This window comes from Larus michahellis, chromosome 5 (genome assembly GCF_964199755.1).
Source record: "Larus michahellis chromosome 5, bLarMic1.1, whole genome shotgun sequence".
Classification (NCBI taxonomy): domain Eukaryota; kingdom Metazoa; phylum Chordata; class Aves; order Charadriiformes; family Laridae; genus Larus; species Larus michahellis.
In genome coordinates, this window is record NC_133900.1 from 46,912,384 (window position 1) to 46,936,933 (window position 24,550).

Genomic DNA, 24,550 nt, shown 5'->3' on the forward strand with positions numbered 1-24,550 from the left:
CAGGCTTGGGTTTAATCATGCTTGTTTATGGTAGAAACCAATTAGAATAGCCACCAAATTAGGCAAAACTCGGCTTTAGCTCACAGCATGGCAATGCAACCCAGGCTGCAGGAGTCAGTGCTCGTTAAGGGGTGGTGTCGCCATGGGACAATCCAGGTGTTTCAGCAGCAAATCTTTGCTGGTTGTACAAAAGGGATGTTGAATTTTGTCTTTTATGGGATTTAGGATTTTTTTCTGGTGAGGTGAAGGCAAAGGCAGCGCCTTTGCAGCAATGCACACAGCCACAGGCGCTTATTTAAACAGTTATATGCTGTATTGTTTAATAGAAGTTACAATAGGATAAATGTACAGTTGAAATCAACATGCTATTTTCTAACGCAATTTAACCTGTAAACCATGCAGTCCTTTTTTAATTAGTCCATCTCTTTTTTTTTCTTTTAATCAGTAGCTCTGCTAGTGAGTTTTAAGGAAAAAAAAGTTCCCTTTAAAGTTAAACCTAATTTACTAAATTTTCCCCTTATTGTGCAACGACTTGTGCAAAAAAAGCTGTTTTCACCACATTAGTTTACAAAATCATGTCCTTCTTTCCCCCCAAAATATGAGAAAAGGCAACACGAGCAGCCAGTGGACAGGGAGGGATGGGGATGAGGGCGCGGGTGTGTTTTCATGTCAAAATAAGATCAGAGGGATGAGCCAAGGTAGAAAGCAACTCAGTGCAGACTGGATTCCAGATGCACGCTGCCGAGTTGCCCGTGGAGGTTTTGGGGTGCTGCCCTTGAGCCGGAGGAGCTGCAGGTGGGATGGATGCTCACTCTGGCCAAAGCGCCCCCAGCCCGGCCCTGAGCACCCAGCATGGCCCTGGGTCCATAAGGGGGGCTTGAGACCAGCGCGGCAGCATCTTTGGAGGTGGAGCATATCAATCAGTCCTCAGGTCACAGCCTCAGCTCCCCTCCCTCCACGCGCTGTTTTTGGGGTGAATCCTGCCCAGACCATGGTATATTTGGGTCGCCTCCCTCAAACTCACAACTGTCCCAGCTGACAGCAGAGAAGGGCCCATCTTGAAGTCATTTGTCATGAGATTCATTTGCGAGTTGTGTTCCCTTCGAGCTCCCCAGCAGTGTGATATACACAAGACTCACACTGGGGGTGGGACGGACACACGGGGTCTCTGGGGTCTCTCATCAAAGCATCTTTGACGCTTTAAAAAAGCAGCAAACCTAACCCAGAATTAGAGAAAAGCCAAACTAAGGTGTGGCGGAGAGGTAGGCAACGACCAAGGGCAAAGATGTCTCTGCCTGGGGTTTGAATGGATGCTGGAGGGACACCTACTGCAAACCTCCCTCACCTGCCACTTCCCGTCATTGCTACGTCAGGGGGTAAAAGATTTTACCCTAAAAACAATTTCAGCGCAGGAGGTGCCGACGGCAGCCAATGCCACCGGAGTGGTTCCGGCTCCGTCTCAGCCTCTGCTTTCCATGCTGCCTCCCAGCATCTCCCCAACAGTTTGGAGCCAGCGTGCAAACACCCACACCTTCTGCCCAAACACCCGTTTTCATAGTGGCACAAAAGCAGTCAATTTTTAAGAAAACAAAACCAAACCAGCCCCTCGAACAAAGCACCAGCCAGCTTCTTCCCCCCCCCAACCCCATCAGAGCCTGGAGTTGCGGTTGGATGTAGAACAAAGTGCAAAATCGCTAAGAGCATCTGACTTGAACTCCAGCCCTAGGAATAAAAAAAAAAAAACCCACATAAAAAAAAAATCTCCTCCTCTCTCTCACACACATGCACACGTGCTCATGTCCAACAGAGGCCATCCCCCTCATGTATAGGTATGGTTTGGGCTGCAAAGTTAACACTTTGGAGACCTTATATAAAATTATTCCCAACCTCTGGGCTGCCTACACAACCCCTGAAAATTATAAAGAAGATAAGATGTGCAGATACTTCTCAGAAAGCCAAAATTGTCTTTCCTATTAATATTTTTTTTTCCCACTGGTGCTGAAATATTTTTGCTGGGTGGGGGAAGAGAGAGGGATAACCCAATCTTCTCTATAGCCTCTGCTTAAAAAAATAAGGGAGGTTCAATGTATGTACATGGAGGTGTTAATAGCAGCATTATTTGTTTTGGGGGTTGCAAATGTTTGATTACAGCAGTGAGTTCTGCCCCTGTTTCCAACCCCCCTTATAAATTTATAGCAACAACCTTTCCCTCATAAGCAATACCATCCGTATCGGAGGATACCAATCATTAGTAAAAGATTTAGAGGGGATTTTAAATGTCTTCCAGGGCTTTTTAAGCAATCTATTTAAAAGATTAATTTTATTTTGAAGGGATGGAACTGCATCTCTTGGAACAAAAAGTTAATTAGGACCAGAGCACCAAAATGCCATTTTTCATCCCGGTCTGTGACTTGCGGTTAGGCGCTTGACCTCCCGAAATCAGAAACTCGCTGAATCTCTCCCTTGGCCGAGCCTGACTTTCCCAGCAGCAAGTCCTGAGTGCCAGAAGCCGGTTCACAGGATCCCAATCCCAGCCTCTCCGAACAGAGCTTAAAGGAGCGAGGAAATCCATCCCTGGAAGGCATGGCAATGCCATGTCGCACTTTTTTTAACTAAAGCTCAGTGGAGATGGGAAAGAGAGCCCAGATGTGGGATGGGGAAGGCTGGGAGCTGTCTGGAGCATCTGAAACAAGGTCTTGCCCCAAGACACAGCTGCTTTGGGAATTTTTTGAAGGTATACCTCATGCAATGCAATATAGGGGTTATCCCTTGAGGGGGAAAAAAATGGAGTTTCAAGGCGGCGGCAAGAGCTGGATGCTTTTTTCCACTCGCACCAACAGGAGCTCAAAGCCCCTTCCCCATTCCTCAGGGACCAGAGGCGATGCTGCCCTGCAGTGCCTGCTCCTTCTCCCTTCATCCCACACCTAGCACGGAGGAGAGAAAAATCATCCCGGCTGCAAAGCACCACCTACCTCGCCTGGCAGCAAAGCCAGTGGCTGAAAGAAGCGATTAAAAATTGTGTTTGACAGTCTATCCTCCCCCTAATAAAAACTGGAAATGCCAGCATGCCTTATATTTCATGCTTGCTGATGCTCAGTGACGCCGTTGCCAGCATCTGTAGCAGCTTCATTCTGAAGGATTTTAAAGTGCTTGTTACTATTTAATGGCCCTTAACTGAAGTGCCCTGTGGATTGAAGCTTCCCCTGCTACTGGGGAAGCTGGGGTTTTTGTTTCGATCTCCATCCTCTGGGTAGAAGCTCAGGTTTGATGATTGAACCAGCCGATCCCCCCTGCTTCTGTGACCCCCTTCACACTCGTGCCCCACATCTCTCCCACGGTGGCACTGCCAAAGGATGGGGAGGAGGAATAAAGTGCCCCATGGTCCTGCTGCTCACGGGACACATCTTGGCCGGAGGGCTGAGGGCTCCCCCGTCGCTGCCAGGACCATAGGGACTGGTCTGCTTCCTTCCCAGCAATTCAGTGAGGAAGAGTTTCCTACTGGAGTCCGGGAAGCTGGGTAACTTTTCCTTCTTGGTTGTGCAGGGTTTGGGATGCTAAGATCAAGCTGGGGATCCCCTGGGGCTCACAGGGGCCATGGTGAAGCCCCCAGGCTGGTTCATGCTCAGGTCCAGCATTTTGGAGAGCAGGAAAAAGGTTGCCAGCAGGGAATGGACCAAGTTCATTTTCATTTGTCCCTCTGAAAGCCTTTGCTGGGTCATATGTAGATGTATCTGCAAAGACGATCCCTTTCTGGCCATGCTAACACCAACTTTCATTCAGCTGCTTCTTTTTTCCTCCATGCTCCTTACAAGTACTTCAAAGAGGCATTAAGAAAAAAGTAACCTCTGATCCCCCTGCCAAAAACAAGGAAGCATAAAGCCAAGTTTGGCTCTTCCCTCCTATTAATGAAAATAATCCACTGGTCCTTGTGGCTGGAGGCTGCTGGGACAGGACGACAGCCCCAGAAAGTCATTGCTGACAACGTGCCTATTTACTTTCAGGGTTAATTAACACGTACCCTTATCAAAAAGAAAACAAACAAAAATAAGTATTGCTGAGGAACAAGGAGGGAAGATAAAGCACCGTCCCCTTTGTGCATACAGAGCTTGAGTGTCAGAAGAGTTTCCCAGGCAAGAAACACACAGCAAAAAGTGCATGTGGTCAGAGAGCAGAGGGACTGAATGCACCGAGTAACTGCTCCTGTCCTTCTGCAAACACCATGCTTGAACAAGTCAGGGAGTCTGAGCCCAGGGAGGGGAGGGAGAAGGAACCTCGCTCTGCAGGTCAGCAAAACACCCCTCTGCTTCCAGAAGTGGCTGGAGATCTGAGCACCCACTGCTTTCAAACAAGGGTAGGAAACGGGCACAACTTGTGCCCCTGCTGAAGCAGCGCTGCCAGGGCCATAACATACATTAGGAAGATTTAAATTCCCTTTAACATCAGGGTTCGGGAGGTGGGGGAACTGGCTGGATAAGCTTTCACCTGCAGTAATTAGAGTCAAAAGGGTAATGAGAAGATAAGGACGAAAGTCCCCTCTCTCTGTAACCTGAACCCTGGGATCAAAGTCCTGTTGGTAGAGTTACTGTCCTCCTCAAAGGCTGTCTTGATTTGAGCAGAGGATGTTTGGGCACCTCCAGAACACAGAGGGGGATTTTGTCTGTAGGCATTTCTGAGCTGGGGGCTGCTGAGTGATGCTGCTCTATGGGGCATCTCCCGCTGCCTCTACTCTGGGACCTCCAGGAGGTTCCCGCTCAGCCAGAAGTGAGTTTGCAGGGCTGCTCCTCATGCAGTGCAAGCCAGAGTATCAGGAGGAGAGGGAAGATGGGACACCAGCACGGAAGTGGTGCAAGGAGAGGAGAAAAATCTGAATGGAGTGCCCTGGACACTGGGAGAGCCCGGTCTGCCCTTGCACCATCCCTGCTGAACATCCCTCCTCCCCTGCTACCCGACCGTGCTGGATACAGACAGCAGCATCCCAGCACCAGACCAGTACCTCAGGACACCATGCCAGGTTACCTTCTGTGTCTCCCTTTCCAAACCTAATTAACAAGGCAGCTCTTGAAGCCCTTCTACATCCAGTGCAGGTCCAAAAGACATCAGCAGGTCCTAGAGGTGGAGCTCAGGGGGTGGCTACGCTGACTTACAGATGCACAGGAAAAGGCTCAATCTCCAGCGATCTGCAGCCTAAGGTGGAAATCAGCCCTTACAGGAAAAAGAGGAGAAAAGCTGGGAAATCAGTTTGCCTCTTTTTCTACCTAAATACAATATGCAAGTTGGCAAGACAACCTAATGGGTGACCCTCTTTCTAAACGTGTGCTCCTTTTACCGGAGCCCATGAGAAGAACCTGAAACCATGACTCCTCCCTATATTTTTTGTTTTCGTTTGTTCTGCAACTGAATAAGTTAACAAAAGGAAGTCAGACCGATTCTTTCAATTTGGCTTATAAAAAAAAAATAATAGTCTGGGTGTGAACTTCTCTCTCAGGCTTCATGATTTACCGTCATTTTATAAACCCCTGAAAATAGGAGTTTATAATAGAAGACTCCTGACACCACCTTCACAAGGAGTGTCGCCTATCTTCCCGGGATTGTTTAACAAGGAACGTTTTGTTATCAGGGTAGGTTTCATGAATACTATACAGGTGAATAAAAAAATACATATATTCTCTCTGAACAAGAATCCCAAGTCCAGGCATGTGGAAGGCTGTGGTGCAGGGACCGGCGCAGGCAGGATGTCCTCAAGTCCCTCACGAGTGATGGCTGTTGATCAGGCTGCGGAGCTGCTTGGCCACGGTGTCGATCAGCTTCTGCTTGTCCCTCTCGTTTTTCCGAAACTGGGCAAAAACATTGTTTTTTCTGCTCGTGTCTCTCATCCTGCGCAGAGCAGAAACAGGTTATGGCACAGGTATCGCTGCTCTACGTTGCAACCAAGACCCACAAAGGAATTGCATGTAAAATGCCCATATTCAGGCTCTGAGAGAGAGAGGAGGTGACTCCACCTAAAGGCTCTGTCCCAATTTTTATCATGTATTTGTGTAAAGATGGGCATACAAAACCGTGTGCAGGCTTTACACAGTTTGCATTTTTGCTTTAAACCCCACAAATCCCCATCAGTATCACCGTAGGCTCTTATCTCTAATGCCAAAATGCACGAAACCCTAAAGCCTCTCGTTCTCCCCTTCCAAACAGCTTTTGCTTCATCCCCATGTTACCTCATGAAGTGGCAAATGACAACGCTGTAATATTAGGAGGAAATTAAAAAATTAGCATCAAATTCACAGCATTAAGGCTTCTTATTTGAAACGGTGCATTGCATGCGGTCAAGAGATACAGCTTTTGTGACAGTCATAAAGCTTCGGACTTGTGAACTTCAAATATTCTACAATATTATGTAATATAATTTATACTAAAGGAAGGAATCCAGCACTGGTTTCCTCAACTTACAACTTCTTGAGATTTGGATATTTTTTTTTAATTACATTTAATACATAAGCACTGGTCTCCAGGGGGTCTCCAAAAAGGCAGAGACAGGAAGAGCGGGTGGTGGGACGGGACCTGAAGGCAAAGCTGGTGCAGTTCCATCTCTCTCCACCATGCAAAGCTGGGGGTTCATGCACGCTTGCATTTGCGGATGCATTTTGGGGGGTGGGGGGGAGGACTGGGGCGGGCAGGCCTCATTGCACATTCCAAGCATTAGCTTTACGCAGGCAGGACATGTGCTGGGAAGGGCAACCACCCCACAAGGGTCAACCCTTCAGCAGCTCCTGAAGGTATCAGCCTCAACATTCAACCCCACTGGTTCTCAGCCGGCACCGCTTTTTTATAATACCACTATTTGTAAATGATTTTCGTGGTGAATCAGATCTGGCAGAGGCAGATGGCTTTGGACAAGTCACGTAAGCCTGTGTTTTCGGCTTTGGGGACCTAAATGAAGCATTAAAGTGACTGGGACACAGAGCGGACAGTCCCTGGGAAGTTGGCATTTTATCAAATCGGGCTTTTTGAGTTAACCGAGCACAAATCAAACCTCTTGAAACTTATTTAACTGATTAAAAAACCCATAAAATTCTAAGGTTTTTTATGCTTCAATCTTCCCAAAAAGAGCCAAAGGGAATCTGAAATGTTCCCAAAAACATTCAGCTTGGAACTGGAAACAAGGATAACAACTTTATCCCAAAGGCTAATTTGCTAAAGTTATAAGTGCCCAAAGACAAAGGATTACAATCGAGCTGCTTTCCCAACAGTAACAAGATAGCTTGGAGCACTTTTACTCAGCAAAATAAGTATTTTTTTTTCTCTATTTTTTTTTTAACCGAAGCAGGTTGCCAGCTGCTCCACTGCAAGAACCAGGGAGCGATCGCACCGATGGGAAGTGATGTTTTTGAGTCGCACAGGTTAGAGGTGTCCCAGTATCATGAATTTTAGAAATAACCATCCTCCCACGGGACACCTCCAACAGCGCTGTATGGCTCCAGCAGGTCTCAAAGCACTTTACCAGGAGGGCCAAGAGACCTCTGTTTCTATTTCAGAGGCTATGTGAGGACATCAGAGGAGCTGAAAGTAAACCTGTACCTTCAGGAACCTCCACGCAGCACCCTACCCATCACTATCCACTATTGCCTGCTGCAGTTACCCACAGGTAACGCATGGGGAATTTACAGCAGACCATCCTCTGCCCTAAGAGTCCTCTCATCCTGGGCACCCTCAGAGCCATCTCTGATCCCATGGGACCTGTTCACGCCCATGAAATGCTTTTGAAGTAACACACGTTGTATGCAAGAAAACCTTTGCATGTGTTTGTACAATTAGAAAGGAGTTGCATGGATAAAGATACTGGATTGGGATGAAAAAGCATTACAGTCAGACTACGGATCCCACAACACGGGATCCACCTACACATCACGTAGGTGGATCTGTTTAACTGGGGATGGGATGAGCGTCTGGGAGGGACAGGAGCTTCTGCTATCTCCAGACATCATGTGAAGGTAGAGGCACTAAGCTATTAAGTATTATTAATGAATTAAGTTGCCTACAGGACACAAAACCCTGCAGCATTTGGGTTGCACTGTGCCAGGGACCAGGCAGCACTGAGAGCGGCTGCATCCTTGGGAGAGGCTACGCTTGCCGATCTGTTCAAGGAGACCACACTGGCTCTGGTCCTGCCATCAGAGCCCTGCAAATGGACACTGAGCTGATGCAATGTGGTCAAAGGCATTCAGGCAGCGATGCTGAATGCTGTCCTGTTTCTTTTCCAGCACTTGGCTATAGGAAACACACAGTCCCTGGGCAAGTGGTGCATCCAGACACCAAGAATACCAGCTTTGAAAGAAAGAGGCAATGCTTTTGAGTGGCTCAGAAGCTCTTTGGAGGATCAATACTTTTATTTCTTTAAGCATGTGCCTGCAGAGCCCTAGGACAACCAAGCCCAGTTTTGTAACGTGGTCCCTGTGTGTTAGCGCAAGAATTAAAAGTAAGAGGAAGGGAAAGAGAGAGCTCAGCACTGTCCCCGCCCCTGTCAACAAACACCACCTTCAACAGAGCCAAGCTTTGTTTAAATTAATCTATAAGAAAAAAAAGCAACAGAGTAAAAGCTCCTCTTTTAGCTCTAATTAGTGCATTTGAGACGATAAAGTTACCGTAGGGAACCGTTTCAAAGACAGCTTGCATTTAGATCATTTAGTGCTCCATTTAAATTAAACAATAAAGTCACTGCAAGGTGAGGGTAAAAGCCCAAGCAAGCAGCATACTTACACTCGTGATATCCTATGAGAGATGTGTGATTAGGAAAAGAGATAATGATGAAAACAGGTTACAAAATGAACCAGCGGATCAGAATTTCATGTCGCTTTGTTGGCAAAGCTCGGCTGCCTACGGAGAGGGCTGGGAAGATGGGCTTGGAGTGTGGAGGGGAGTGGACGTGCCTGAAGCTACGGCCAGGTCAGTGAGAGTCTCAGGGGAGCTGGAGCTGATGGATGACACATGGAGACTCCCCAAAGGGCCTGAAGCCTGAGCAGGGATAGGGCAGAGCCCGCCAGAGCACAGAGGCAATGCCATGCTCACGATGCCACGAAGGCAATGCCACACAGGCAATGCCATGACACGAGGATGTGGAAGATGCAAGTGCCACCCTGATGACTCTGCCTGGGCTGCCTCTGGAAAGCAAATCAGATACATGAAGACTGCCCTTCAAATGAAATCCTTTTCAGGGAGAAGGCTGGCAGGCTGAGATGGGGTTTGTGAGCATGGATGCTGCGCGCTCAAGTAGCTGGGGAAAATGGAGCTGCCCTCCTGCTGTCCCACTGCCTTCCCAGCAACTGCCCCAGATCCCAGCTCACTGCCTGCTCCCAGTTCCCTGGCTCTTCCAGCTGCTTCATGTCCAAGCTCTTAGTTTTTTGACAGCTCTTTGTTTTACCATTTCATTGATAGCTCTGAATACACCTCACGCTTTTGCATCATGGATGTCAGGTTTCGAATACATTGTGAATAGCACAACGTATTACAAAGTACATATAAATATGTATATAAAAACAATGCTATAATGTATAAAAGTGCTTTACACACAGCAGCTACCTAAGTTTAGTCCCTGTGTGCCATATTGATAACATTTGGACATCATGAGTTTGCTGTGAAATTAACTATTCTCCTCTGCGGGAGAGGAGGTGGTGCAGTTACATGGACCACAGATAATACAGCTGTGACTCCAAAGCTCAGCAGCACACCAGGGCTGGTCTTCTAAAGGCTTAGCCCCAACTCTAAACTAGTCAAATTTTTGGTAGGTTACTTCTCTGACAGATCAGCTGGTGACCAGCTGTGAGGTCTGATGGTAGTAAAGGGGCAGGAGTAGGGCTGATCCTCAAGGTGATAGCCTGGAGGTCTACCACAGAAAGGGTCACCTGGGCCACCTCCTACCAAAGGCAGAATTGGTGACTGGTGGCACTTCTCTCCCACGTGCTAGAGGGGTTACAAGCGAAGCAAATCCCACTCTTTGAGTCTGCAGCAAACTCAGGGGCTTTCCCTCCTTGCTGCTGGCTTGTAGGACTGGAACAAGCTCCTCACTGTGCTTCAGGTGGGATCCCAAAGCCCTGCAGAGTCCACATGGTGCTTGCCCGGCGCGTCCCAGCACTGACGCTTGGCACAGCTCCAGGGCTTGGACTGAAGCTGTGCAAAGCATATAAACTACAGGCTTTGGAGAGGCTCAGATTCAACCGTATCAAAGAGCATGTCTTCGCTAAGAGCAAGCCTTGGAGCACACAGCCACCTAAAGACACTGTCCCTGTCCCATAGCTGGCCTTTTAGCACTTGATCCCCTCCATGGATCCAACAGAAGATACAAGTGTCTGCAGTCTAGCAAATTTTAAATATTTTTGTGGGCTTAAAATACACCATTATAGTGGAAGTCTGTTGTAAGATAATGAAAACTCTGCTTAGGAGCAAAGCAAAGAGACAGACTCTCGGCCGAGTCAATGCATTTTGAGAGAAAACCTGGGATCTAGTTAGTGGGATAAAATAGGATTTTTCTATTCGAGCTCCCACTGTCCACCCAGGGGTGAAATCTTTGCTCACTGGATCACAAGCAGCCTCCCACTCCCCAGGCTGCTCTGTCCAGGTACCGCACGTGATGAAATGAGCTGCTAAAACACGCGCTTGCCCAAAGCGAAATGGGGGTGAAATCTACCCTGGGTGTCCAGACCCGCACTCACTTTTCCAGCAGAATGAGGGCTGTCGTCGGGTTCACGCGAAGGTACTTGCATGTGGGTTGCCCATAGTCAGCCAAATACGTCGACCAGTCCCACTGGATGAACAGATCTAAGAGCTGCAGCAACCACCGGGAAGAAAAAACAAACAGAAATAGAAGATTTGAAAAAGCTGTTGAGAGAGCACGTGGTTTATCTGAAAGCTGACAAAGATCCTGGGCAGGTGGCATTAACCACAAAAAATGGTCTGCAGTCTTTATTAATTTATTTAACATTATTCTACTGATATTTAATCCATATTTAATTATTAATTCATGTATGGTTATATTAATTTAGCTATAGTACACTCCTGCTACGTCATCTCTGGTTTTGGGGTAAAATAGTGGTTCAGGGGTTATGAAGACTGAGACACCCTGGGGAGGTAGGTGGCAAAGAACCCCAGTGCCCTGATGCTCTCAGCTACGGCAGGAGGACACTGTCAGGGTCAAAGTCACCACAAATTTCTTCTGTCCCCAAATAACCCCCTGGTTTTGTCTGAACCATGCCGCAAGTTTTTCTCATCATGCTTGCTCCATCTCAACATCTTCCAAGGGCTTTGTAAGCATCTCTAACAACAAGAGCTCCCTGGGGAGGCATGGGACCCCTCCAGGAGCTCAGGGGTTTATCTTAGGTGAACGCAGATACCAGAGAAGACTGGGAGTCCCAGGTGGTTTCCAGCTGTTTGTTAGAGAAACCACTGATGACCCCAGCAGCGGGGGAGGGAAAAAACGGATTAATTCAGGTGTCCATGACAGCCCCTGCTCCAGACCCCCAAAATTCACACCTGAAGCCCTGCACCCCCAGAAAGGATGCCCTCAGTGCTGCGTCAGTCACAGCTGATTTGGGTGAGGAAGGAGCAAGCTACAGCCCAGCTTTCCTAAATGCCCTCTTCCACCCCACCTTTTGCATCCTTATTTTCCTTAAAACCCAAACAGGAGCTCCCATGTCTTTCCCACAGGAGGACCTCCTCACTCCTAAGAGGACTTGCCTCTCCACCCACCCAGGAGAGCACAGCTGAGGACGTACGAGATGCAGCCTTCATCTCCATCATCTAAAACAGGTTAATTAAGAGCAGCTGTGTTTTTCCCCCAAACTTTCTGCCTTGGAGAGCTTCTGTGACCACTCTATTGCAGGACAGGCTGCCAAGTGCACGGACGTCTTCATCGCCTGCGTCTGCACGTCCCGGCGCCCACCACTGAAGCCCAGAGAAGAAGGACCATCCCGCGGCCAAGCGAGGACCATAGAGGGCTCTTTGTCCCTACGTCTCCATGGTTTTCCTGGAGACTCCAGCACTGTTTAACAACACATCCCACCCCGCCAAGAAGGGGATTTGGCTCCTCCAAGACCTCAAGGTACAAAACAAAAATGTGCAACAAGATTCTTTTTGACTATGTAGGTCAGGGTAAAGAAAACAAGCTGTTGGGAACAATCCCCCGGGCTGGCGGGGGGGACGGATTAGCTGGGACCTAAGAGGGCTTTTCCAGCCCGCGGTCCCGCGCGCCTTTGTACGGCAGGTCCATTGTGTTAACTACAAACCCGAGTTGAACATCATCGGCAGGAGTTTTTTCCAAAGGGCACCTTCAAGAGACAACCTTAAATATGATTTCACAGGCTCTTTTCATACGGCACAGCGGGGCCAGAACTCTTCTATCGGGTTTGCCGGCTGCTGTGGGAAGCTGCATGGTTGTACAAACTAAATCGGATCCCCCTCAACGCACCAAAGCCCTCTTGCCAGTGGCCCTGGGGGGGGGCTGAACGTGCCTCCGGCAAACAGCAAACAAAGCAGCACGAGTTATTGCCATAGAAAGTGCATGGCTGGACCATCCAGGGGTCAGGTAGCTGTTCATGGGGAGTGGAAATAAAGCCTCAGGAGAAAGGGACAAAAGGAGAGCCAAAATAAAAAGGTGATGATTAGAAGTGGGTTGGAGAATGTAAAATAAAAAGCATTGGGAGGTGTTACAAAGAGGAGGCTTGGGGAGACAGCAAAGGCTCGAGAAGCCGTGCAGGAGCTCAGAGGATGGGTAAGGAAAGGGCTTGGAAAAACCTCCCCTGCATGTCTCTGAAAGAGCGTGGCTAATTCAGCATGGGTGGATTTTTAAGCAAAAGTCGGATGAACGCCCATCTAAGGCAGCTCAGCCCTTGGTCTCCAGCTCAGCAGCCTGAGCCAACACTCTCCATTCCCAACAGGGCCAGGTGACAAGCGCACGGTCCTTGGCCCAGTGGCCATCCCACAGCTTTCCTTCAGCTCTGCTCCAGTTTGACTTAGCCAGGTAGAAGCAATGCAGCTCTCCTGCATGAGGCTGCCAGGCTGCTGAGTTTTTCCGGTATGGAAGGTGCACCACCGCACCTTCCATTGCGCTGGCATTGGCCTGAAGGGATGGTCGGGCAAGTTATTTTATGGACCTGTTTTAGCATGGACTTGTTAGAGTGGGCCCAGAGGAGGTCATGAAAATGGCCTGAGGGCTGGAACACTCCTGCTGTGAAGAAAGGCTGACAGTGTTGGGATTGTTCAGCCTGGGGAAGCGAAGGCTCTGGGGAGACCTTACTGCAGCCCTTCAATATAGTAAGGGGGCTTATAAGAAAGACGGAGGGAGACATTTTACTTGTCCTTTAGTGACAGGACAAGGGGCAATAGTGCACTATTCTAGACCACTAGAAGTGTTCAAGGTCAGGTTGGAGGGGGCTTTGAGCAACAATGATCTACTGAAGCCAATGGTGGGGGAAATTGGACTAGGTGATCTTTGAGGGTCCTTTCCAACCCAAACCATTCTATGATTTTACTCCCATCCGTCATGCCATTCAGGTAGCTCCAGCTGCATGCATCACTACAAGAGTGCAATAGGCACATTTGAGAGAAATCCCAATGATCTGGGGGTGTTGGTTGACAGCCATCTGAATGTGAGCCGGCAGTGTACCCAGGTGGCCAAGAAGGCCAAAAGCATCCTGGCTTGTATCAGAAATAGTGTGGCCAGGATGACCAGGGAAGTGATTGTCCCCCCATACTTGGCACTGGTGACGCGGCATCTCAAATATTGTGTTCATTTTTGGGCCCCTCACTACAAGAAAGACATTAATATTCTGGAGGCTGAGGGGAGACCTTATCGCTCTCTACAACTACCTGAAAGGAGGCTGTAGCAAGGTGGTTGTCAGTCTCTTTTCCCAAGTAACAAATGATAGGATGAGAGGAAACAGCCTCAAGTTGCACCAGGGGAGGTTTAGGATGGATATTAGGAAAAATTTCTTCACCAAAAGGGTTATCAAGCACTGGAACAGACTGCCCAGGGAAGTGGTTGAGTCACTATCCCTGGAGGTATTTAAAAGATGCGGTACTTAGGGACATAGTTTAGGGTGGACTTGGCAGTGTTAGGTTAACGTTTGGAGTCAATGATCTTAAGGGTCTTTTCCAACCTAAATCATTCTAAGATTGTAAATAAGCCCCATCCTAAATGTGCTCCCACCCCAGGCTGGACCTTCCCTGAGCACTGGGAGAGGCAGACTCCCCCCGGCTGGCTCATGACAGTGATGGATAGCCTGTGTATTTTACAACTGTTTGCCCACATCCATCTTGCTGGCAAGGCAGGTCCGAGGATAGCCGGGGCCGGCACCTTTGGCCCCCGGCTGCCGCTCGGCACAGGGCATCACCAGCGCTTGCAGGGCTCTGCCGCGGGTCGAGCTCCGTAGGAGAGAGGTCTTGCAGGAGGAAGCCTGACGGCTCAGGGCAAGCTGTCTCGAAACGATTTATCTGTCACATAAATGTGGTTTTATTGGTTTTACTGTTTAAACTTTTCACCTCTGCTGCTAAATCTGAACGACTGAAAAAAAAAAAAGGAAAGGAAAAACCCGCCTGCACAGCAGCGCTGGGCTGCGGCGGGCCTGCTGGGGGAGATTCCAAATAAAATATGCAAATACCATTAATTCTTCAAACTAGAGTCTCCTTTTCAAGGCTATAAATCAAACCCGACAGCCCATACACTGGGGGGAAAGGAAAAGAAGAGGTGGGGGGGGAGGAAAAGAGGAGCTTTTACCATGATGATATGAAAGTGGAATAAGCTCAGAAAGCTGCAGACGTGCTGCGTGCGTGGAGCAGGGCTGTGAACTTGCAGCTTCCTGGGGCACGAGAAGCACCTTTGCTGCAAGAGCGGGGAGAGGTTCACGTATATATTTACAGTAAAATGAAGAAATGGAGAAAGGTTTGAGTATGCCTCCAAAAGAAAGGTACTGAAAAAAATAAAGAAATTGTTTTTATACACCTATATGAGCTCTTACTCAAATGGTGATTCAAGAGAGGGCAACCCTGGAAAGAAAGAATTAAACTGGGAACTAGTTCCCAGCCCTGACCCAGGCTCCCTTTGACAGGGGCTGAAAAGCACTTTTTTCCCATTTCTCTCAGATCCACCTCGAAAACCACTTCCTTTTCATTCCCCTTGTACTATCACCATCTCAAACTGTTCAAAATTGCTATTTTTTTCAAAGCTAAGGCATGTTTTTACAGCCCTCACATCAAGCACAGGGACAGGATGGTTGCAACTTAATTGCACGGTGGTGTCAAAGGAAATGGGGACATCACAATGACTTTGCAAGCTTCTCCCTCCAGATGCAAAGCGAAGCGGGACAGTATGTTCTGTCAGACATGAGATTACATGAATCTGCATAAAATTCTTTCAGCCAAGCCAGAAATAATGTACTGTGAATCCAAACTGATTCAAAACAGTCTGCAAGCTCTTCCAGTGCCCCTGGAACAACATCAAACAAAGCACCAGCATTTGCACACTTGTGCCAGTGTCACAGCGGGCTCTGCACAAACCTGGGAGGTGATGCATGGTGGCTAAAGAAGATAGCAGGAAAGGGAGACCCATGTTTTCTAATATGAAAATAAACCCCCACAAAAAAACCCTTGTCCTATCTCAAAGAAGTCAGGATGATGTTGCGGAGACAACTCTAGATAAGGGATCCTCACGGCTCCACGGACCTCTCCTCCCCTCCTCAAGCCTAAGAGATTAACGTCAAGTGTTACTGCAGGACAGAGGAAAATTCCTGAATTCCCCAACTTCATGCAACATTTGGCTCTTCTTTTTTTCCCTTTTCCCTCTTCTGAACTGATGCAGTGCCACTCTGAGCATCCACAAACAGGGATTTGCACCCAAACTCTTTGACCTGCAGGAAACCTGCAAATGCTTTAGGCTCATGGACAAGTCTACTAGAAGAGGAGTGTGATGATCCCGTGTTAGTAGAGGGAAGAACTTTCCAGGACAGAACCGCCATGACACCATACACTATGTTACATCCACTGGAGCAGGAAGCAAAACTTGTGCAAATTGAAAGCAAAGAGCAATTGTCCAAAACCTGAGCTGCTCCAAGACACGAGAGCAACCTGCCGTCCAGCCAGAAATGGAGACCACATCTTTCTGCTCCCCAGCAAGCAAACTTTTTGCTTTTTTCAGTCCCTGCGAAGGGATTCAGTTGCATAAGAGGCATGTGCCTTGGTCCTGTTAAAGTCAAAAGAGCCATCATCACCTCCACGCTTGTGTCAATGTTTTCCCTCATGCCCCAGCCCTTTTACTTTTTAATACCCTGACTTTGCAGAGCCGAAATCACACATGAACTATCAGTATTTATAAAAGAGCCCTCACCAGATGCAATCTGGCACAAGAGCTTCATTGCTATGCAGTAACTGGATGATGAAAGGAGAAACGACCTGATCCTGAAGACTAACTCTCACTTTATGTCAAGGTCTAGGTCTTTTTCTGGAGAGGTGAAAGCTCAGGGGGAGTCTCATCAGGACAGAGTGCTGGATCATCTCATCTAGGCTTCCTTTCCCATGAAAGGTTGGACCAGATGATCTTTCAAGGTCCCTTCTAACATGGGGTGTTCTATAGTTCTGTGATTCTATCTCTGAAACAAACATTCCTTCCCCTTTATCCACCACAATATTTACTCCCGGTGACAAGAGCAAGCATCAAGATGGCTTGAAAAGGACTCTCCTCTGCCAACACCATCACTGTATCAGCAGATCCACCAGCAATGAGATGTTGCAAGGGCTGGTGAGAAACAACCCATAAAGAACTAAGCCTTCCCTTTGATAAAAGCCCAAATTAGGGAGTTCTTGTGTCCCTGCAGCTGTTAATTACCCTTTTAGTACTTTTTTTCCTCCAAGCACATGTACAGAAGGAGACAGACTCTTCTCTGCTAGGAATTGTTGACTTTCCATGGTGCTCAGGGACCACATGTTGGACCTGGCCGTAGCCGGGCTGCGAGGTGTTACTGCCTGACATGCCTTCTGCAAAACACCAACTGCTATTAAAAAAACCCAAAACAAACGCCATCAGCAAGCTCACACACACACTGAAGAACGAAAAGGGAAAGACGACTCAAGACCTTTAGCTGGCAAGTCTGGCAACCTGTTTCAACAAATTTAAACACCATTATCCCAGATTTCTCACATCCAACAGAGGAAGGCGGCACATTGGTCTTACCATCATCCCACCTAAACGCACCCGTACAAAAGGACAAGACAATTCCAGTGGGACCAGAAAACATCCAGCTAAGACCTGGCCCTGCTGGGTACCTCCATAAAAGCACAAGTACTGAATTCAAACCAATGCCAACTCCCAGTTTGACCATGCCTAACTTGCCCACAACCCAACCCCACCACCGGTTGAGCAGCCCCTGCCACCAGCCAGCGGGTAATTGTTACGGAGCACAAAAGCCCAAAGAGTTTCCAACATCAGCAGCCACAGACAAGTACATTCAAAATAATTTATTTTGGTGAGGTTTCAATTATGCCTCGTGGGAAAGTAATACTGAAAGAGAAAGAAAATCCTCTAACCCATGGGGAGACGTGGGTTTGGACAATAGTATTACTAAGAAGAAAAAGCACCAGGAATTGGAACATGATGTTTGTTCATTTATTTGTGAAAGACACAGAGGGTAAAAACGTGGCCTAAATGAAAGCAGGAGCAGTTTTGTCACCCATTTCACTGGAAACTAAGATTTTCTCTATATATTGAGTGTACTTTGCACGAGGGAGTGGATAGTACCTGCAGCAACATGACGTTGCACAAGCCAAAGCGATGCACAAGCCAACGGCCAATGGATCAACGCACATGGAGCTCAGGGAAGGTCAATCTTATGTTTAGGTGCTTACCAGACCTGCCTGCAAGAGAGAGACAGACTTCTAGGAGTTCCTGTAGATCAGAGTGCTGTCTAGCCTGCTTTGACCTCTCTGTAAAGGACAATAACTCTACGCTTAAGTGACCTGTCCAGGTCTCCTGGGCAAATGTCCCACCTGGGTCTGTCCTTCCTCCTAAACGCTCATGCTGGACAGAGGAGAATCAATTACAAGTTCCTCATCTCACATTTTAACTGGATTGATTTTGCACATTAAAGCAGCAATTTTCTCTTTCCTTTTTTTTTTTTCTTTTCTCCTTTTTACTTATATCTGCAGAAGTGAAACAGTTCCTGGAGAAAAACATGAGAAGAATCTGGAAAGATTTATGGCAGATGGGACAGTATGTAACAGAGAAAGGTCTGAGACCAACAAAGCCCTAATCTGTCCGGTCTGGATTATTGTCAGATTCATATTATTGCCTGTTAATAGGTTTTTGTATTTCTTACATCGGATTTCCAGGGGAACGTCTCCGGGAAGTTTTTTGCCTGCACTGTGTGCACAGAAAGTTCTTCTGGTTTTCCATCTGCAAGTGTTCATCATTTATTAGGAGGAAAACCTCTGGCTTTCTACCTTCTTTGAAGTAACGCTGTAATTACACGGGCTGACTTTTCTACTGATTCAGAAGATATTTATTTCAAGGGTCTCATTAAAATCTTAACAAACACAATTTTACCCCAAAAATGTTGTGTTTCTGATTGTAGGTCACTTCCGCACTTACGGCAAAAAAACTCCCTTTTGAGTTAAATACAGCTTTGAGGAATCCACCTTCTCCTCCCAGCCTGTGACACGAAACCACATGAAGGGGCCACAAAAGGTTGTCAGGCTTCAAGAGAAGTGATGCAAAGTAGCCCAAGAGCAAAGGGTGAGGACACTGAGGATTAGCACCTCATGTTACGGTGACAGTCTTGAAGAAGGCTGGAAAGTCCCTACCACCTTCGTTCGTGCTCCTCCTGACTTTGATGGTGCAAGATCATGGCTTTAGTCATTCACTGGAGGCTTGCCCTCAGGGAAGGCTAAACTGAATTCTAGGGAAATCCCAAGTTTCTCCTACCATTGCAAAGCGCTGTGCAATGCTGCTTAAAAAAACCAAAATAACCAACCAAACAAAAACAAGGCATGAAAATGAATTGGTCCAAAAACACTGTGATTTCAATGTTTCAGAATAAAATCAGTCGGTTCTAGTGATAACCGCCCAGATGTGGGACTTTATGAATGGCCAAAAGAACAAAAGGAAACTCTGCCTTGCTGGATTTAGTAGCCAATTTGCACTCATAAAAAATAATTATTTAGACTCATCAAATTCTCCACGCAGGTTCACAAGTTTGCATGGTGCTTTCCGCCCAGAGAAGACGACCGTATTTCTACCCTCTGGATCCTACAATCTGTGTAAGACAAAGAGACAATACTGGGCAGCGGCCAAAAGAAATGAAAGAGCCTCGGAAGACCATTCTCCAGGGACCACTATTGAATAACACTTTGCGTTTCCATTTAACCGTCACAAAAGGGGATTCATTCCCGAAGCAAAGATGTCTCCTTTAGAAGCATCCCCCCAGTAGCCTCTCCAGCTCAGACCTTCAGTAGGCACGGCCGCAACATGGGTCCATCGCTCCACCCGGCAAAGATGGAGCCTGGCTAAATGCTTGGGGTCAGCATCTGAGGTTACAGGGGCCAAATTTGGGATGCAGTGCTTGGAAAGCACTCAGCTTGTAGATAGCTGTTCTTAGAAGCATTTTTGAATTATGGGGAGGAGAAGCTGGATTCGCTAATGGTAACAGACCCGCTGCTCCGTGGTTGGGACACGATGGCACAATGCATGCAGGTACCCCTTGTATACAGAAATACCTTCTTTGCTGCTATAGTCCAGGTGCATATAGCCTTGTGCATTTATCTGACTCGCCCTGCCTGACCCACACTACAAAATCAACGTCTCCGAAGAAAACATTAAGAAATAACATGGAAAATCCTAATACCTCAGCTGCAGGTCCAGATGCTTTAGTAAAGAAGGAGAAGAGTTAACAAGAGCAGAAAAAAAAAAGCACAAAACCCCCTAAACACAGGAAAGAGGGTTGAGAGGGGAGAAAAGCAGCGGTCCTCCAAATAAGCCTATACATAAACCACCTCCATCATCGACCCCACAGTATCAGAGGGGAAAAAAACGTCACTTTAAATGCCACCTTTCTAGGGAAAAATATCCCCGATCAATCAACAGAGCAGGTATTCACAGCCAGAAAGGTTTTGGGCTGGGAGAGGTTAACGCTCCCCATCCCCTGACAGTTCAGCAGCAAATCTAGGTACCCACAGGGTGATCAGGATCTGCCCAGAAGACAACTGAGCCATGTTTTCAGATAAACGCAGCTGCGCGTACCAGGACGTGATGCCCAGATACCCAGGGTGAGGGGCGCTGTGTGGTGTTTTCCCCATCTAGGGGGGTGCCACCGGCAGGGGGAAGCAGGGACAGGCAAGCCAGCCACGTCTTTCTGAGCTCAGCAATTAGGGTCCCTCTTTTTCACAGTACAAGAAAGCCATGATATTTGAATTAAACTGCTCTCGCCATCCCTAAAGGCACCGGCATCACCTTCCCCGAGCCCCACAGCCAGGCGCTCGCTGGGTACCAAACCACACCGCGGGGCCAGCACACCATAATTATTTTTCCTGTTGCTCAGCTGATGCCAAGTCCTCTGCAAAGTTGTATTTTTCTTTGTTTACACATTAAAAAAGGGGATTAAAAAAAAAATAAAAAGAGGTGACCTCTCGCTAACCCCAGCCAGTCTATGAGAAGCTGCCGCTGCCTTCACCTCCGAATGAACTTTCAGATTATCTCAGACAAGATTCACCTTGCATTGAACTTGTACCCTGCGCGGCAGCACACAGTCACGTAACCTTGATTAAACATTACAGCGCAACGCGGCTATAAATTTAATGAGCATTATCGGCGTGCTTCCTCCCGTCATCCTCGGGCAGGGGGAGCGATGGAAACGCTGGGAGCTGCCAGGAACCAGCCTGGCGTGCACTGGCACGGGCAGAACATGGAGAAGCAGTTATTTGAGGGAATAGGAGGGAGACAGAGCAGCTCGTGTGCTGTGCTCTCCTCCTCTGCATGCTATGAGTTGTGTACGGGCTCCCCGGCAGCTCCCGCAGGAGCGAACGGGGACAACCTGTAGAGGGCTTGTACGGCTTTCTGCTCAAAAGAACCAAGAAAAAGCAAAAAGAAAGGAGGAGCAACAAGGCACGATAACGGGTCTGGTGGTCCCTTGACCCAGCAGGAAACCTTACTCAGGACATGGCCTTCTAAACTCTGGCTGCCCTCCTCACGCAAAGCATTGCAGCCTGTCGCCGTCCTCCCATTTATTTTCAAGACACATGCGTGATGGGAGGCAGAGGCAGCCGCCTCTTCATCTCCCAGCTGACACATAAGGAAAGGGAGAGCTCAGCATCCGCGCTGGCGGCGGTGATTCCTGCTGCAGAGGTCACTTGGCCGTTCAAGAGGAGAGCGTCTGGGCGGCGAAATAGATACGCTCAAGTTCAAGTGCCTGAAATACCTTCCTTTTTTTTTTTTTTTTTTTTTAAACACTCAAAACTAAATTAATATATCCCCTGCTTTTCATGATAACTTCCTCCTTATCCTCAGTGGTTTTGTTTAGCAGATCTATTGTTCTCGGTGAGCCTTGCCCTGGGGTCCAATTTGACTGTGTTCTCATTTTTCCCCCTATGTAACTGATGCTTATTTCTTTAAGCTCTACTGTAAACAGAAAACACACTGCAGTGCCCTTGCCTGGCTTTGCAGGAGGCAGGCTCAGACCTGGAACTACTTCTTTTTGGTTTTTTATGTAGGAAACAAAAAGATTGGGCTTGCTTGCTTCAAGGAGTCAAACACCTGCAGGATGCAGGAGGATGTCTGCGGTACCCGCGGGTGGTCCGGCTCGGAGCAGGGACCACGCGGCTCCAGCGCTGGCTCTGCTGCTGCTTTGCTGGATAAATGGCCTTTTTCTGCTTGCAAGGCTGGAAACATGCTCCTTTCCTAATTATAGACCTCTTTAATCTTCATTAGGGGCAGGGGCTGAGGAGGTAAGCAGCATCGTTTGGAGGTGGCATGAAGTTCTTCGAGGGACTCAAGGTGAACGAGAAAGCCACCAGACAGCATCCCCTTCGACGGGGTGGCACATGGAGAACAAATATAAAATAAAAATAAAACCTTTGCAAAGGGGAACACATCTTAGATGGTTCGCGGAACACAACAGGAGATGGGGATTTGGGAAGGGTGCGTGATGGGGGCACCAAGATGCGGTTTCGTGCTTCCCATCATTTACTTGTCATGGGTCCTCAGCCAGAGAAACCTCCTTGCCCCAGCAGACAGAAAAGGGGGAGCTTGGGGGTTGCAAGAATGGCTCGTGCTGCAGCACTAAGGAAACATTTTGAGCAAAATGGACATTTTTCCCCCATTTGCTGTCCTCATGGCTCCTCTCCACCCTGGTTCCTACACCAGCCTCCCAAGAGAATCATAGGATCATTAGGTTGGAAAAGACCCTTAAGATAATTGACTCCAACCGTTACCCTAACACCGCCAAGTCCGCTATAAACTAAGCCTCAAAGTGCCGCATCTTTTAAATACCTCCAGGGATGGTGACTCAATCACTTCCCTGGGCAGCCTGTTCCAGCGCTTGATAACCCTTTCAGTGAAGAAATTTTTTCCTAATATCCAATCTAAACCTCCCCTGGCACAACTTGAGGCCATTTCGTCTTGTTCTATCGCCTGTTACTTGGGAGAAGAGACCGACCCCCCACCGCACTATAACCTCCTTTCAGGTAGCTGTAGAGAGCAACACGGTCTCCCCTCAGCCTCCTTTTCTCCAGGCTAAACCACCTCAGTTCCCTCAGCCGCCCCTCATAAGACTTGTGCTCCAGACCCCTCACCAGCTTCGTCACCCTTCTTTGGACACACTCCAGCACATCACTTGTAGTGAGAGGCCCAAAACTAAACACAGTAGTCGAGGTGTGGAGAAGACTTACTCCAGCACAGCTCACAGTAGCCTGCCCAAAGAAGCTGGATCCAGCATCACTGCAGAAGAAACGGGTGACGTTGGGATCTCTGCCCAAGGCAGAGGATGCAAAGGGCAGGGATGAGGGGATGGAGGACGTGGCCTCAGATGCAGCCAGCTCCCACCAAGAAGGTTTGCTTGGCTTTGCAAACATACCGTCTTCCAGAGATGTCCCACCCCAAAGGCGCCGTCGTTCCCACTATCTAGTGGCGTCACCTGCAAAACTAATTTGGCCCGTGAAATAACCCGGCAGTTTGGGTGGTTGATTAGAACTATTTTTATAAGGCCGCGGGATATATATTTCCAGAGTCTGAAATAGTGTTTGGAAAACAGCGAGAGCCATTTAGAGGCATTTAGCGTATTCTACAGAGAGGCAGACGCACAAGCAAATGGATATTTAAAACAGCTGTGAAGACAAGACTGGTAGGAAACATTTGTCTAAAAGCAAACACAGAAATAAAATAACTTTGCAGAAGGTTAGAAATCAGTGAATTTGGTAATGCCTGACTTTGGGAAGAAAATAATTGTATTTCTTCCGCTTCTAGAGACTAATAAATTACCACGGAAAATGTAAAGATTAAAGGCCATTATTTCACCTTCTATTTTCCAGCCTCACTGTAAAAAGTCTCTTTTTTGGTTGAGTGGACACCACCAAATTTCCCCTTGGGACAGCTCATCACTCCTCTTAGCATCTACGGGATAAAGCAAATCTTACATGCCAAGGCCATGAAATCGCTGGCCTCCAGTTGACGGCAATGGGTGAGACGATGCGTTTTGGGGGGCTGCATGCTCTAGGCCCCAGACTTCCAGGTGAGCCCCCAAAAAGTGCTTCCAGGAAGGGTTAAAAAAGGAGGATTTAAAATTCACACTCACGTCAGGTTTGTTTGGGACCCTGGCCAGCTACCTCTCCCCCCACAGAATCTCTCTCCTTTTGAGAATATATTGAGCTTATTTGAACCCGTTCCATTTTTGGTGGGTGCAAACCATTTTGGGAACTTTAAATTTGCAGGAAATTAATGTGTAGGGGAAAAACATACGGTGTTCTTGTGCAGAAAGCATGCAACGCTTGTTCTTGGCATCCTGAAAAACCTCCTGAAAATACCCAGGGTGAGCAAAATCCAGGTTCCAATTAATTAAACTCCCCAAACTGTGCAGGGCACGCTTTCCTGTAACTAAATACGATGCGATGAAGAGGCTGAGCATCAGGAGGGATCCCAGCTGAAGCAGCATTTCATCCTGCTATTGCATCCGCCAGGCTTGCGCTGCAGCCAGGCAGCCCTGGGCACGGGGAAAACCAGCAGGATTTATGGCTATTTGTTGTAGATAAAAAACCCCAACCTTCAGAGGAATCTGAAAACAAAAGCAAAGGCTTTTCCTTACGCAGTGTCACACTAACCTCTGGATGGCCTCACACTTATTGTCACAGCCTTGGAAAGGTATAAACAAAGGCAGTTTTCGGATGCCAAGAGCCGGGTTAGGAGAGAAAGGAGATGCACCGCTGCTGTGAAATCACCTTTGCACTAACATCTAGGGTATAAATCCCAGGAAGAGATGTTTTATGATGTGCACGCAGAGTTATCGTTCTATTATAAAGCAATTTGTGGGGAAAAAAG

The 24,550-nt window shown here is 47.8% G+C and overlaps 1 protein-coding gene across 8 annotated transcripts in view; it reads right to left on the minus strand.

Moving 5' to 3' along the window:
- Nucleotides 1–291: 291 nt before the first annotated feature.
- The window catches only part of EXOC6B (exocyst complex component 6B), a 313,712-nt gene continuing 289,453 nt past the window's right edge, over nt 292–24,550 (minus strand). For 6 of the 8 annotated variants that reach the window (XM_074587160.1, XM_074587157.1, XM_074587165.1 and 3 more), the window contains 2 exons: nt 10,701–10,813; nt 292–5,874 (listed from right to left, as the gene is read on the minus strand). In XM_074587160.1, coding sequence (XP_074443261.1) covers nt 5,748–5,874; nt 10,701–10,813 — 240 coding nt within the window. In that variant the 3' untranslated portion in view covers nt 292–5,747. Of the gene's footprint in view, nt 5,875–5,896; nt 8,764–10,700; nt 10,814–24,550 lie in introns of those variants that run through there. The other 2 variants (XM_074587162.1, XM_074587164.1) reach the window with 1 other exon arrangement.